This window comes from Diadema setosum, chromosome 7, assembly GCF_964275005.1.
Source record: "Diadema setosum chromosome 7, eeDiaSeto1, whole genome shotgun sequence".
Taxonomy (NCBI): Eukaryota; Metazoa; Echinodermata; class Echinoidea; order Diadematoida; family Diadematidae; genus Diadema; species Diadema setosum.
In genome coordinates, this window is record NC_092691.1 from 13,127,916 (window position 1) to 13,140,746 (window position 12,831).

General features: G+C 38.1%; 1 protein-coding gene across 1 annotated transcript in view; it reads left to right on the top strand.

The window, feature by feature from the left end:
* Positions 1 to 12,831, top strand: part of LOC140231065 (pregnancy zone protein-like) — a 148,399-nt gene that overhangs the window by 48,586 nt on the left and 86,982 nt on the right. The window contains exons 9-16 of the mRNA XM_072311217.1: positions 1,074 to 1,183; positions 2,718 to 2,888; positions 3,683 to 3,910; positions 5,036 to 5,240; positions 7,021 to 7,071; positions 10,566 to 10,789; positions 11,586 to 11,735; positions 12,388 to 12,567. Coding sequence (XP_072167318.1) covers positions 1,074 to 1,183; positions 2,718 to 2,888; positions 3,683 to 3,910; positions 5,036 to 5,240; positions 7,021 to 7,071; positions 10,566 to 10,789; positions 11,586 to 11,735; positions 12,388 to 12,567 — 1,319 coding nt within the window. The remainder of the gene's footprint in view (positions 1 to 1,073; positions 1,184 to 2,717; positions 2,889 to 3,682; positions 3,911 to 5,035; positions 5,241 to 7,020; positions 7,072 to 10,565; positions 10,790 to 11,585; positions 11,736 to 12,387; positions 12,568 to 12,831) is intronic.

Sequence of the window (12,831 nt, forward strand, 5' to 3'; positions counted from 1 at the left end):
AGGACATACAACTTTCTGTTATTTGTATTTACATGTAGAAACTGAGAGAGATTTCAAGGAAAAGGACATAGAAATCTAGAGGCTAAAATGATTTTCCTGACTTGCACCTGTTCAAGTTGCCCTTCTTTGCCAAAACGATCGTCAGTGATTAGTTTCCCTGTCTTGTCCTCGTGTGAAGGTATCGCAGAGACTTTGAGCGTGAGTTCTGCTCTAGGTCTTTGGGAGACAAGGTGATTCCAAGAGTTGAGGTCTTGCTTCACCTCTCTCAGGAAGTGCTGCCAATTCCCTCAGGTGTCTGTGAGTGAGAGTTTGATGTCATCAAGTCATTCATGATGTGGCTGTCACCAGACTATGAGTTGATGTTAACTGGGGTTCCCCCGCCATTTCTAATCACCCAGAGCCATGCTTGGAAGTGTGAAGCAACTGCTCTCTGTCATATTTTGCTACACTACTTGACTCATTTTGTCAAAGATGTTAACTTTAAAATCATTGAACATTAGTGAAAATGCTTTTGATGATGATAGATACTTGCTCTGATGGTGTTGGGAAGATTTGTTTGTTTGAAAATTGTGTCAGACCTATGGTTATGTGTCATACTGTGGTGACTCGTACAGACATTGTTCTCATGTTCATGCCAGACAGGGCTGAAAAAAAAAATAAAAAATTAATATATGACCAAAGAGGTTGTGTTGTGATGAAATACATGTAAACTGATACATCTTACACAAAATGTATGTGTTCCCTAAATTCTTATCTAAATTTTGCGTACAACCCAGGCACTGTCTTGACTTATGTTTTTTTGTTTTTTTGTTTAATTTTGTATGTATACAGAAAGCAATTTTACAAGATATATTACTTTAATTTTTAGTATGAGGACTGAAGTACAGTGTACATACCCCACAATTATGTAAACTGTACATATTAGAGGAAATTTCAGATTTTTCATTTACTTGATATGTAGAATGACAGATCCAAATTGCATTGATGTTCAGAGTGACACAAACTACACCTTTTTGTTGTTGTTATCACCCTCGTGGAGTTGTTTGTGTTTTGATTGATTTGCTGGTCTGCAGGTGTTATGCTGACAGCGACAAGTGAGAGTTCAAAGATCACCAGAGATGCCCTCAAACTCCAGTTTGATGCTCCCAACATCTTTAAACCAGGTGTTCCCTACTATGGCAAGGTCAGACTCAGTTCCCTTACTTAGTCCTGAAGAAGGAGTACACAGGAAAGAGACGTTTAACCCGTTGAGGATGAGTTCCGAGTATACTTGGGCAGGTGTTTATGGAAATACATGCAAAATCAGTCCGTCCTCAATGGGTTAACCCTAAAAAGACTGGGGGGCCTAAAAGGCCCCCCTCGACATTTCGCGCGATTACTCTGCAACACGCAATGTTCTCGCCGCGATGCTCTATGACTCTTTTCTTTCGAGTTTCCTGCACATTTTGACATCAAATTTGTGACACCCGGGGGTACGGTTCTGAAGTTACATAACTTCTTGTACATGCATGTGAGGCCAAAAATGGCTCAAAAATGTGATTTTGTGTACAAAGTCAATGCAAATTGAGTTTTTTCACATGGTTCATATAAATATGCTTATTTTTACTCTCAATGGCTAAAGTTAATTTGTTTTAGGAGTATTATGCTTCAAAAAGTGTCTGCTACAAATTTTGTTAAAAAAAATAACAAAGACAAAAGGTCAAAAAAACAAAGAAATACATAAGAAATTCATAAAACAATAAAATAGGTAAGAAATTAATTTTGATACTGATTTTTTTTTTCAAGTACATTTGCTAAGAATGCCACAAAGAATAATTAGACCAAAAATGAGCACTTTTGGAGCTTTATTTACTGATTTAGATCAAAGAGTCCGATTTCTTGCATAAATTAGCATAATCAATCAAAATAAAATTCAAAAAAGGCTCTTTTGGAAAATTTAAATATACGATCTTGTAGATTACATCGCACACTACCATTGTGCAAATTTCCGCGGCGATTGCGCGATCCACGGCCAAGATCTTAAGGGGGGGCCCTTTAGGCCCCCCCCCCCCCCCCCCAGTCTTTCGAGCTACCAAAATAGCCCAGTCTTTTTAGGGTTAATGTTAACCTGTGGAGGAAAAGCTGATTTTGCTATAACATAGGTTTTCCAATTGAAACCTGCACAAGTATACTTGGGACAAGTCTTCAAGGTGTTTATGGTTTGTGGATGCAGATTATCTATTCTGTATTATTGAAATCTGACATAGAAGTCATAGAGATCAACTGATTGCTTAATTTCTTGAATGATACCAGTAGTGATGGAATATGGTAATAACTCAGGAATTGACATAAGTTTTTTTTATACCAAGCAATATTTAGAGGTAAACAAATTAACCTACCTAAATGAGAATGCTCAGATACAGTCTAAAAGATGAAAAGAAAAAGAATGTATGAATACATCAGTTTCAAATCATCAGAATCAAATCAAAACCAAAAACATGTTTTTCTGGCAGCAGTCGACCAGTAATTAAAATTGGAGTTACAGAGAGACTTATCAAAATTTTAAAAGATGCACCTAGATTTTTAGGACAAGCCTGTTCTCTCAAATTAGATTGACATTAGTTTACACCAGGAACAATTTATTATTTGCTTGCAAGTAGCACTAGGTGCAATGTTCATAGGGCTTATGTGTTTGGTTGGGTGTGAATTGGACTCGAGCTGTTTTCTCATGTGGACAGATCTTGGTGACATATCCCGATGGGAGTCCTGCGGGAGATCGGCTGATCAGCCTCAGCTGTAATTCCGACCAGGGCAAGATCTTTGAGAGGAATTTCACCTCACCTGACACGGGCGCCATTGAGTTTGTCGTCACCGACATCAACATCACAGCTACCAGCCTCAATCTCTATGTGAGTTCTCTCTTTGGTGAGCTAGATTCATCCTGACACAACATACTCTCGCAATCTGGGAACACTGTGGTATTGTGGGTAGGGCTTGAGGCTCTTGCATGGGAGTTTCCGAGTTTGAGTCCCACCTGGTGCTTACATTCTTTGACAGGATGTTTTACCTATTGAGTCCTTTTATGTTATATGTCCCATGATATCTTAGCTATTCTATTTCTCTGTTGAGTAGAACAAAAGAGAAACTTGTGGACTAGAGAATTGCTCTTCATAGCTATAAACAAAATGTGTTCCATTTTTATCCTCGAATAATCTGAAAATGAAATGCTCTGGCTTGATCCCCCAGGTGTAGTGCACTGGGGACATAGCTCAATCTTGTGTGTAATTGGGCTGGTGCTCCAAGACCCTTCATTCTGGCTGCACTCTAGCATGAGTGTGTATTGGCATTGGTGTTTTTTTACTAGAAATACTTGTAAGAGCAATTACATTCTTAAATGCATTATACATTGTGTCTGAGTGGTAAAGTAATGAAAAGGAAGAAGTATGCAGAGTAAGTTCTCAAAATAAAAAAAAACAGATGGCATGGACAGAATCTTAAATCACACAATGTCTGTAAACAACTAATATCTAAACATTCATGTAGGCTTGTTGAAACAAAAAATACTGTAGATTGTAAATGGAAATCTATCTGGAGAAGTCAATATCCTCTTCGGTAATGGTGCAAGAGTGATCATGATGCTGACATTAAGCCATGTTTTCTGACCATGTGTCATTTTCTTGCATGTTTGCTCACTGCCATACAGGCATTTGCACCAGGTTTCACGCCTCCACCGGTGTCCTTTGGGCGTAACAGGGCCTACACCCTGCATGACCCAGCTACCTCTCACTATGCTCGTCCCCAGTACTCCCCCACGGGCAGCTTCCTTCAGCTTGCTCCTATCAGGGGCATGGCAGCTGTTGGGTCTGAGCAGACACTGAGGATTGACTACACTGCTAATGATCCTGAAGAAAACTTCCGCTTCAGATTTGTGGTAAGTCACTCTTAAGAATCGCATTGTTTGTTGCACACAGAGCATGGCTCAGGACAACATTATTTGTGTCATTTGTTAAAGAAAAAAAAAAGTCTGAATAAAAATGTGACGTGAGGAAAGTGAAGTAACATGTACTTTTTTATCATCATAAGGCAGCTATTAGAGCATAGATCACTTTATGCAATCATAAATTGAGAATGGTTATCCTTTGAGAAATTCAGTGCTCAGGGAATGTTCATCAGCACTCAGGGAATGTTCATCAGCACTCAGAAAGCCAGTTTGACTACCAACATTCCTGATTTTATCACCTCTGCCAAGGAAGGAGGTTATGTTTTCATTGGCATTGGTTTGTTTGTTTGTTTGTCTTTGTACAAAATAACTCAAACAGTTGAGAATGGATTTGGATGAAGTTGATAATGACACAGGGAACAGACGATTAAATTTTGGTGGTTGTCCAGGAATTTTTATGGATTTTTGAAGGATTATATATCATTTTGCAGATAGGGTCAATGAATAGGGAGTTCATGCTGGTGTGGATTTGAAGTTTGCATACGTGTTCTAAAGCGCATGCTCTGCCGGGCGAGGTGCCACACGGCTTGAAGCTGATGATGTAAACAAAAGGCTTCTATATTAGGAAATTGGATGATTTTCAGCGTGTGTGTGTGGGTGGAAATTTGCTGCTTGGTTGAGGTCTCAGATTGTTTTCTAGCTAATAGGTACTTTCAAATGATATACTGTATACGCCATAGATTTCGCGAGTCTAAATTTTTGCGAATTGGGAATTTCTGACGATTTCGCGAGTGGTTAAATTCGCGATCGTGGAGTCCTGTACTGAACGGAGAAGTGTACACGCATATCGGGATCAGAGTCAATATTTTCGCGTGTCTTTAATTTCGCGAATAGCACCTGACTCGTGAACTTCGCGAAAATAAAAACCTCGCGAAATATTCGGCGTATACAGTATATCCATAAGCTTGGATTTTATTATTCACCACTTAAATCATATCATTATTGTCTACAGGGTCCGCATCTCTTTTAATTGAATTCATTGATTTGTGCAGTCTCTTCTCTCTTTGTTTTGCCATACTTTACTGACATTCCACAAATCTTTGAATGTGTCATCAGGTGATGTCAAGAGGAAACATCATCCCGACCAGATTCTACCGTCCCAACAAGAGGCCCAGGCGAGAAGCAGAGGGGCCACCGGAAGGCTCACCCAGTGACGAGCCATCGGTACCAGACATGGAGTCTGTGGATGGGGTGCCCTCTTTTGCCGAGGAAGGTCCTTCTGCTGGAGCTGCCAGTGACCTGCCGTCAATGCTGCCCTCTGGTGGGTCAACATTCCATCTTAGTCGCTGCTTACTTTCCTAACTCTTATCAAGTCCAGTGTTCACCTGTCTATATGTCCATTTCCAGGACCATGCCATACTCTTGATGCACTGTTCTATTTTTTATGACTTATTGGAAATGATTTTCTTCATTCTAATGAGATTGCCTTTGTTGAGAAGCAAAAAATAGAACCCTCAGAGTGAATCTACAACAAATGTCTTCTCAGGATTCCCTTGCATCCTTTTTTTTCCCCCTCATAGAATTGAATGGTTGTACCAATTTAGTAATCAGTGTTTCAATATTTCATAAATTTTACTAGGGTGGTATTATACAAACTATTTCAGGTGCTATGTCATCTTTGATGTACAGGGAGATTGGGATTGAATGTCACCAAAATAATTCATACTTTGCTGTAAATGATTTTTTTTTTTCCATTTTGACTTAATGTGGACATGTTTATTTAATTTTTTTTTATATTTCTACAAAATTGATCACCTTGTAGTACAGAGTAGAACAGAAGTATAGACACGGCTCAGTTATTTGCAGAGTATGTTGATATATAAAATCTGATCATATCTAAAATGTGAATATGTCAGATGTAATATTGCCGAGTTAGAGATGTGTCATGATTAGTTGATGCAAAGACACACAAATTTCTTCAGAATTGTCCATCAGTGTACCTCAGAGATTTGATTTGTCTTAGTGCTTGAAGCAGATGAAAAGTGATCCAGGTAAAATGAGGGCGGTGAGTTGGCTCAGTCGGTAGCGCGTCTGCCTCACGATCACGCGGCTCGGGTTCGAACCCGAGTCTGGACTGAGCAGTGTTGTGTGTTAGCATACCGCCCCCTCTAGCAAGAGGCAAAAACACTCTGTCCCTCGGATAGGACATAAAATGGAGGTCCCGTGTATGAGAGAGTAACAACTCATGCACGTAAAAGATCCCGCTTCATTCATTCATCGCAAAGAGCAGGGTGTTTAACCCGGTGAAGTGGTCCCTCCTCTCATCCAACTGGACCCCATGGAAGACCAGCTTAACGTAGCTGAATATGGGGTATCCAGCCATCTTCTCAGATGGAAAATGAACAAACAAATAGTGTACACCTCTCTCTACCACTGATTTTATTTTATCATAGAAGTAAACCATTTCAAGAAATTGTGGAATGGTCAATAGACATTTACCCTGAATTTATACTGTAATCCAGCATATATGTATTTGTTGTATCCTTCAGTGGTCATGATAATTCTTCAAATAACGTGTGCAGATTTAAGGGATCTTGATGCATAAATCATGAATAAGATTTGTTTTATTACACTATGCCTAATCCTATTTATTTTCATGTCAACTCTGTGTTGTGGTCATGTTTGCTTTTGAACCTGCACCTATGGCATGCTTCTTTTTTTTTTTTATCCATTCATCTTTTCCTTTTATCCTTTCATCTTTTCTGCTTTTTCATCTGTGAACATGCACATGTGTGTAAATGTGTTTCCCATTAGACAACCTGTCATCCATCCTGTAACAGGTGCTGTTCATAATCATTTCCTATGCATAACCACCATTTTCAGCCCAGCATATATAACACCTGTCTCATTCTTTTCTTGTCCTCCTCTCTACCTCTTCATTGTTTCTAGACATTTCCTTTCATCATTATCATCCACATGTATCTACTCATCTAAGCCCACACATCTATATACATTGTATGCTCCAGTTTTGTGTGTATTTTGTCCCACATTGAGTCTGTCATTCTTCTTGTTCCTGATTTTTTTTTTTTTTTTTTTCACAGGGATTGGTGAAGATGGTTCTTTGCAATTTGTCTCAATTCCATTGAGTTTGGGTAATACAGTCAATTCTTTCTAGCAAGGCTGCTTGCTTTATGTCACTGCTTTAGATAGAAAATGCTCAAATATACACACACAAAAAAATGCCATGCTTACGTACAGCATTGTGTTCTTGTAATCGTGTTTGTGTTGTTGAAAGTACCGTCTTGATAGTAAAGATTTAATGGAAAGCTTGTCACCTTTGTGATTTTATTTTGTCATCTTCTGCATGTATGATAAATTGCTGAAATTAGTTGCAGTTGTCATTTATGCTAATATTTGTGTTCATTTACGTACAATCAAAGTGAACTATACTCTGCTCCCTGTATACACTCTAGCCCCTCTAAGTGTGATGAAAATTCATATCCACTGTTTATCTATACCAGCATTTACTTTTTTTTTTTTAAAGTTAAAATTTTGATATTAATGGAATTAGCCATTTATAATTGAGTAACCAAAAGGAAATAGCAACAGCCTTATTACTGTCAGTTTGTCTATATTTTAAGCTGTTGCTCCCACAATGCTCGAAGAACCTTCAATGCCCCCAAACGAGATTCTTTTTGCCCGTCGTCAAAGAACAGACAGGCTGTGTTTGCCCGTTCCACGTTCAACTGCATGTGGCATCGAGCAATGCAAAATGTCATTGGACATGAGATGAATAGAGGATGCGCTTGATTCTTATGTTGTGTACTACAACATAAGCGCACCCGAATGGGGTCAGCAAAAGTTAAAATCTTGTGAGCTTATCCTTGATTGTTATGTATGTCTTCATATGAGTTTTATAGAGAAACAATTGTAGTACTACATTGGAAAAGGTAAATTACTTAAAAATACATGCTGTTTTAATACAAAAAAGCCCCCAGATATTGATAGAAGAGACTGTAATCTTTCAAACAGAGTCATTTTTCTGGTCAGCATTTAACACTTATAAAAATTAATATAGACCACAAATGCAGACACTTTTGCTATATTTTGGGAATGTGGTATACCATGTTTTTGTATATGAGTTGACGCTGAGGGAACCTGTTATAAAATGCCAGGTTCCCATAAGGAGCGAGTTAAAATGAAATGTCTTAATCAAAACATGAAGTCCATTTCTTGCCTCAGGTTGTGTGAATCCAGACAATAATTGTAACTTCTGCTAATTACACACCCCATGGCAACAGCTAGGCACCCCCCCCCCCCAAAAAAAAAACAACAAAAACAAAAACAAAAACGAATAGAAATAAACTTCACCACTTCTTGAGTGCACATTATTTTTTTTCTTTTATTTACAATTCTAATAGATGGAGGGGATTTCTTTGTTGTTGTTGTTGTTGTTGTGGAGGAGGGTTTTTTGTTTTTGTTTAGAGAGGCTTATCTCCAGCCTTACTACTTAAAAAGTGAGAAAGGAATTCTGCGTTTAAAGATTTTATATATATATATATATATATATATATATATATATATATATATATATATATACATATATATATATATATATATATATATATATATATATATATATATATATATATATATATATATATATATATATACATATATATAAATATTTATATCAGGGCTCCGCACTAACTTTTATTTTTGGTGGCCCTGGGGCCACCGTTAGTGTCAAGCCCTGTATATATATATATATGCTACCAAGTGCCAATCAAGCATCATTTATCAGTGGTACCCATCAATAAAAAGGAAATGCTTCGAACATGAAAGGAACTGCATTTTAGCAATTGTTTATCTTCCAAAGGTTGAAGAGGAGACCCCCAGCCAATCATCATATTTCCCCCATGTATTGTATACTTGTCCAATTGGTTGTAATCAGAAGCTCTAATACCTGTTCAGGTTTCAATAGAATATCTAGTTACATATCTTTGTTATCTATTTGTCATGTGGTAGAGTAGTCATATACGAACATATATACTTGCACCCATGTCTATATCTGTCTACTGGTATTCTTTTGCTTTTTCTATCTCCCAATGGCATGTGTTTCTCTCTGCCTCTCCCTACTCTGTAATCTGGCTGCCCCCCCCCCCCCCAGCACTACTTTCTACTTTGTATACAAACTTTATTTCTAACAGAGATCATTTGAACTCAATACTATGCACTTTTTCTGTATAATGCTAGTATGAATATGTTCAATGATAGTGCTGAACCATATAACATTGATGGAAAACCTTTCTGACTTGCATTGCATGGTAATTGGAATGATATTGTATAATTTACTCCTGCTTATATCCCTCCTCTGGAGCTTTAATCTGTGTGTGCTGTTTATTTGCTTGCTTACCAACAAAAGTGTATCGTCGATGGGGTGACAAGACCTCGTATCTCAAAAATGTCAAAAAATTTTTTTTTGGCTTAATGGTCAAATAATGGGTCAAGTGATGTCTTGGCCAAATTCCAACTGTCTTACTACAAAAATGAAGCCACCATGACATGTCAAAGTAAAGGCTTTCCCATTCACTATAGTGCTTTGGCCGCCATGTTTTTTTGCTCTCCTGAACATTTGTCATTTTTGAGATACGAGGTCTTGTCACCCCAGCGACGGTATGTCAATTCCCCTCCTGAACACAGATGTCTGTCAGATTGGCCAATGAATTCTACTGATATATGTAGCTAGCCTGTCACACACACACACACACACACACACAAAAGAATTATCATAGTGAAATTTATACTCACAAAATGCATTAATATAAGTAGTGATGTCATTATTTCAAATACCCAATCAATGGTTTTGCCAAACTTGCAATCATACCATCGATCAAATACGTAGTATAAAGACTCATCCTAAAGATGTCATGAATCAAGCAAATATGAATTGATGTTTCCATCTTAAAGATAATACTTCTTCAAAATTTGTTCTAATTTTTCACAGTGACTTCTTACAATAAAGGAAAATTTCAGTGCATATAGGTTCAGAATTTATTGGTGTTTACATGCGGAAATATTTCTGCATTGCCCCCCCCCAAAAAAAAAAAACAACAAGCAAACAAACAAACAAACAAACAAACAAAAAACAGCCCAGCAACCCCAAACAAACAAGCAAATGCAAACTGAATGCAGTCTTCCCAGAGGATAGTGATAAGGTTCCTGTATGTTCCTCAAAATGTATTATGATGCTTGTATAGCACTCAGAATAATCCTGGAGGCTTAGCTGTCTATTTCTGTTGGTTTATTGTTTTTAAAGGAGAAACAAAAAGTAGATGTTCTGTGTCTGTTTACAAATATTAAAAAAATTCACATGAAGATAGCAAAGTATTTCAGTAAGATGACATCACAGTGAGATAGAAAAAATATCTTTACTTGGTACAAAATATAGGATACATTATGTATCCTCTTTCTACAGAATTTATGCCTTTTGAAACTAGTAGCTATGTCGCCATTCTATCTCGTGATAGCTACGACTAATGAAGCTTTATAGAGAGTCTTGACTGACTGCTACTGTCACTACCAACATTGGAAAAATTCATTCTGTTATTGTTTTTTCTTTCAAATCCATATCTCCTTTCATCAGTGCTGGGCGGGTCCTCGTTTTCGTCTGACTTCAGTTTCGTTCCGCCCACCGATCCTCCTGTGGTGATCGTGGAACCAGGAGACCTCTACTCACGAGAGCTCAAGTTCCGTGTCTCACCAGACATGGTGCCCGAGACCAGGATTTTGGCCTATTACATCACACTTGATGGAGAGATTGTCGCAGACAGCATTGCTTTCAGGGTGCAAAAGAAGTTTGAGAATGAGGTGAATAAGACTAGGGTGGAGAAATTTCTTCCCATGATCAAGCAGCAGGTAGTCACTTATCTGTTTAGTGGATAGGAAATACCTTGAGAGTTAGAAATTGACATACATGTAGATGTGCTTTCGTCTATGCAAAACTTGTGTGAAGAATTGCAAACTTGAATTGTACAGAAATCAGAGTGTTTTGCAATAGAATTTAAATGCATCACTTTATTAACTGCAATGTAAAATTTTGTATCATTGACTCAAAGTTTATTTCTTTTTAAGCTAAAGAGAACACAAGTAATGAAAAAAAAGAGAAAGCATAGGATACTGATTACAATACAGTGCATTTTGTTGGGGCCATGGAGGTTATATTTTGTTCTTCAACTGTATGCCCAAATCTTTTCCTTCAATATGAAATTTCATTGCCTTCGTTACAAAGCTGTCATTTATTTGTGCTCCTAATCACATGTAATATTTATTTTGAAGTAGACAGTATTCTTCAATAATTCAAGAAGTCAAATGCAATATCAAAGCAAACCCTGTACTGTCTGAAAGAAATCAGAAATGGGATAAAATGGGTAAAGAGGAAGGAAGCAGCATGGCGAAAGTCTGACATCTTTGGAGATAGACAGAAGGTGGAAATTTGCGGATTGTAGGAAATAATAAGTTGTGTAAAAGATCCAGTGCCACTATCAAGTTTAGACTTATTCTGATCATTCTGTATGTGATTTAAAGATTACTTTCACTGGACAGGAATCTTCACCAGAACATGACGTTTATGTGATGATTAATCCACTGGACTTTTGTCTTCAAGGTGGACATCTCGTTCAGCGACGAGGAGCGGATGCCAGGGGCGGAGACAGAGATCACCATCCGTGCCTCTCCTGGCTCCCTGTGTGCAGTGGGTGTGGTAGACAGGAGTGTCCACATCTTGGGTGGTGACAACCAACTCAAGGGTGACAAGGTAGGCGTGGTCATAAAACGTCTCTCAGGTATTACAAATGTATCTCTCTTTGTTGTTCCAAGATGAACGTATCAGTGACAGTGTGGTAACATGACATCATTTTGCCCAGGAAATCACTAGCAGTATGCAAGGAATGCCAGTTTCAATAAAACTCTCACCAAGCCAGTTACACAGTACACATGACTTACATATGACTTGTTGATATTTCATTATTCACCCAGAGGGTAAAGACTGCTTTCACCTTATTCTGTCATGAAGCCTACAGTACAAATGTATGTCAAGACGGGGGGGGGGGGGGGGGGGGAAAAGAAAGAAAAACCAATTTACTTTTGCAACAGTGATGAAGATTAAGTAAAAGCAGTACTAGAAAGAACCCACCATGTCTGTGCTCAAATTGCAATGTAGTATTTTGTTTTTGAGCCCCATATGTTTGTCTGGTCCAACTTTGATATACTGTGTATCTCCACTAGTGGGCATGCCCAAGCAAGCCACATACACCTGCATGTGTTAATGATTTCAGCATTAATTCACTGAGTGGCAGTCATGGCAGTACCGTACATGATTTTTGTGTTATTAGTAATTAACCCTATGTCCTGATGTAGAATCTGGTATGAAGACATAAGTGTCCATTTTGTTTCCTCTGTACTTTCAGATCTTCTCCTCCCTAGACCGCTATCAGCTGTCTTCCACAGGAGGCTACCTGGAGCCTAGCACACGGTGTGAGCCAGAGGAAGATGAGTACCCACAATTCTTCCCCCTGGGCCGTAAGAAGAGAGGCATCTTCCTCCCTGGATACGGGGCGAGGTACCAAGATTCCTCTAGGGCATTCAAGGTCAGTTTGTGCTATAATTGAAAGATAAAGATACATTAATTAGACCACTACAAACAGATTTCTCCAAATTGCCCATCTCTACTTTTTCATTTTTAGATTTTGGAATATCTGCAGGATAAAATTAAACTTTACATAAAATACCAATACATTTTCCCCTTTAGCAATTTTATTGCACACAATGCGTATGTGAACATGCGATGTTCATTTATGATGTGCAAAACCATTAAAACTTTTAACTTGCTACTTGTTGAAATTTTTAGTCAA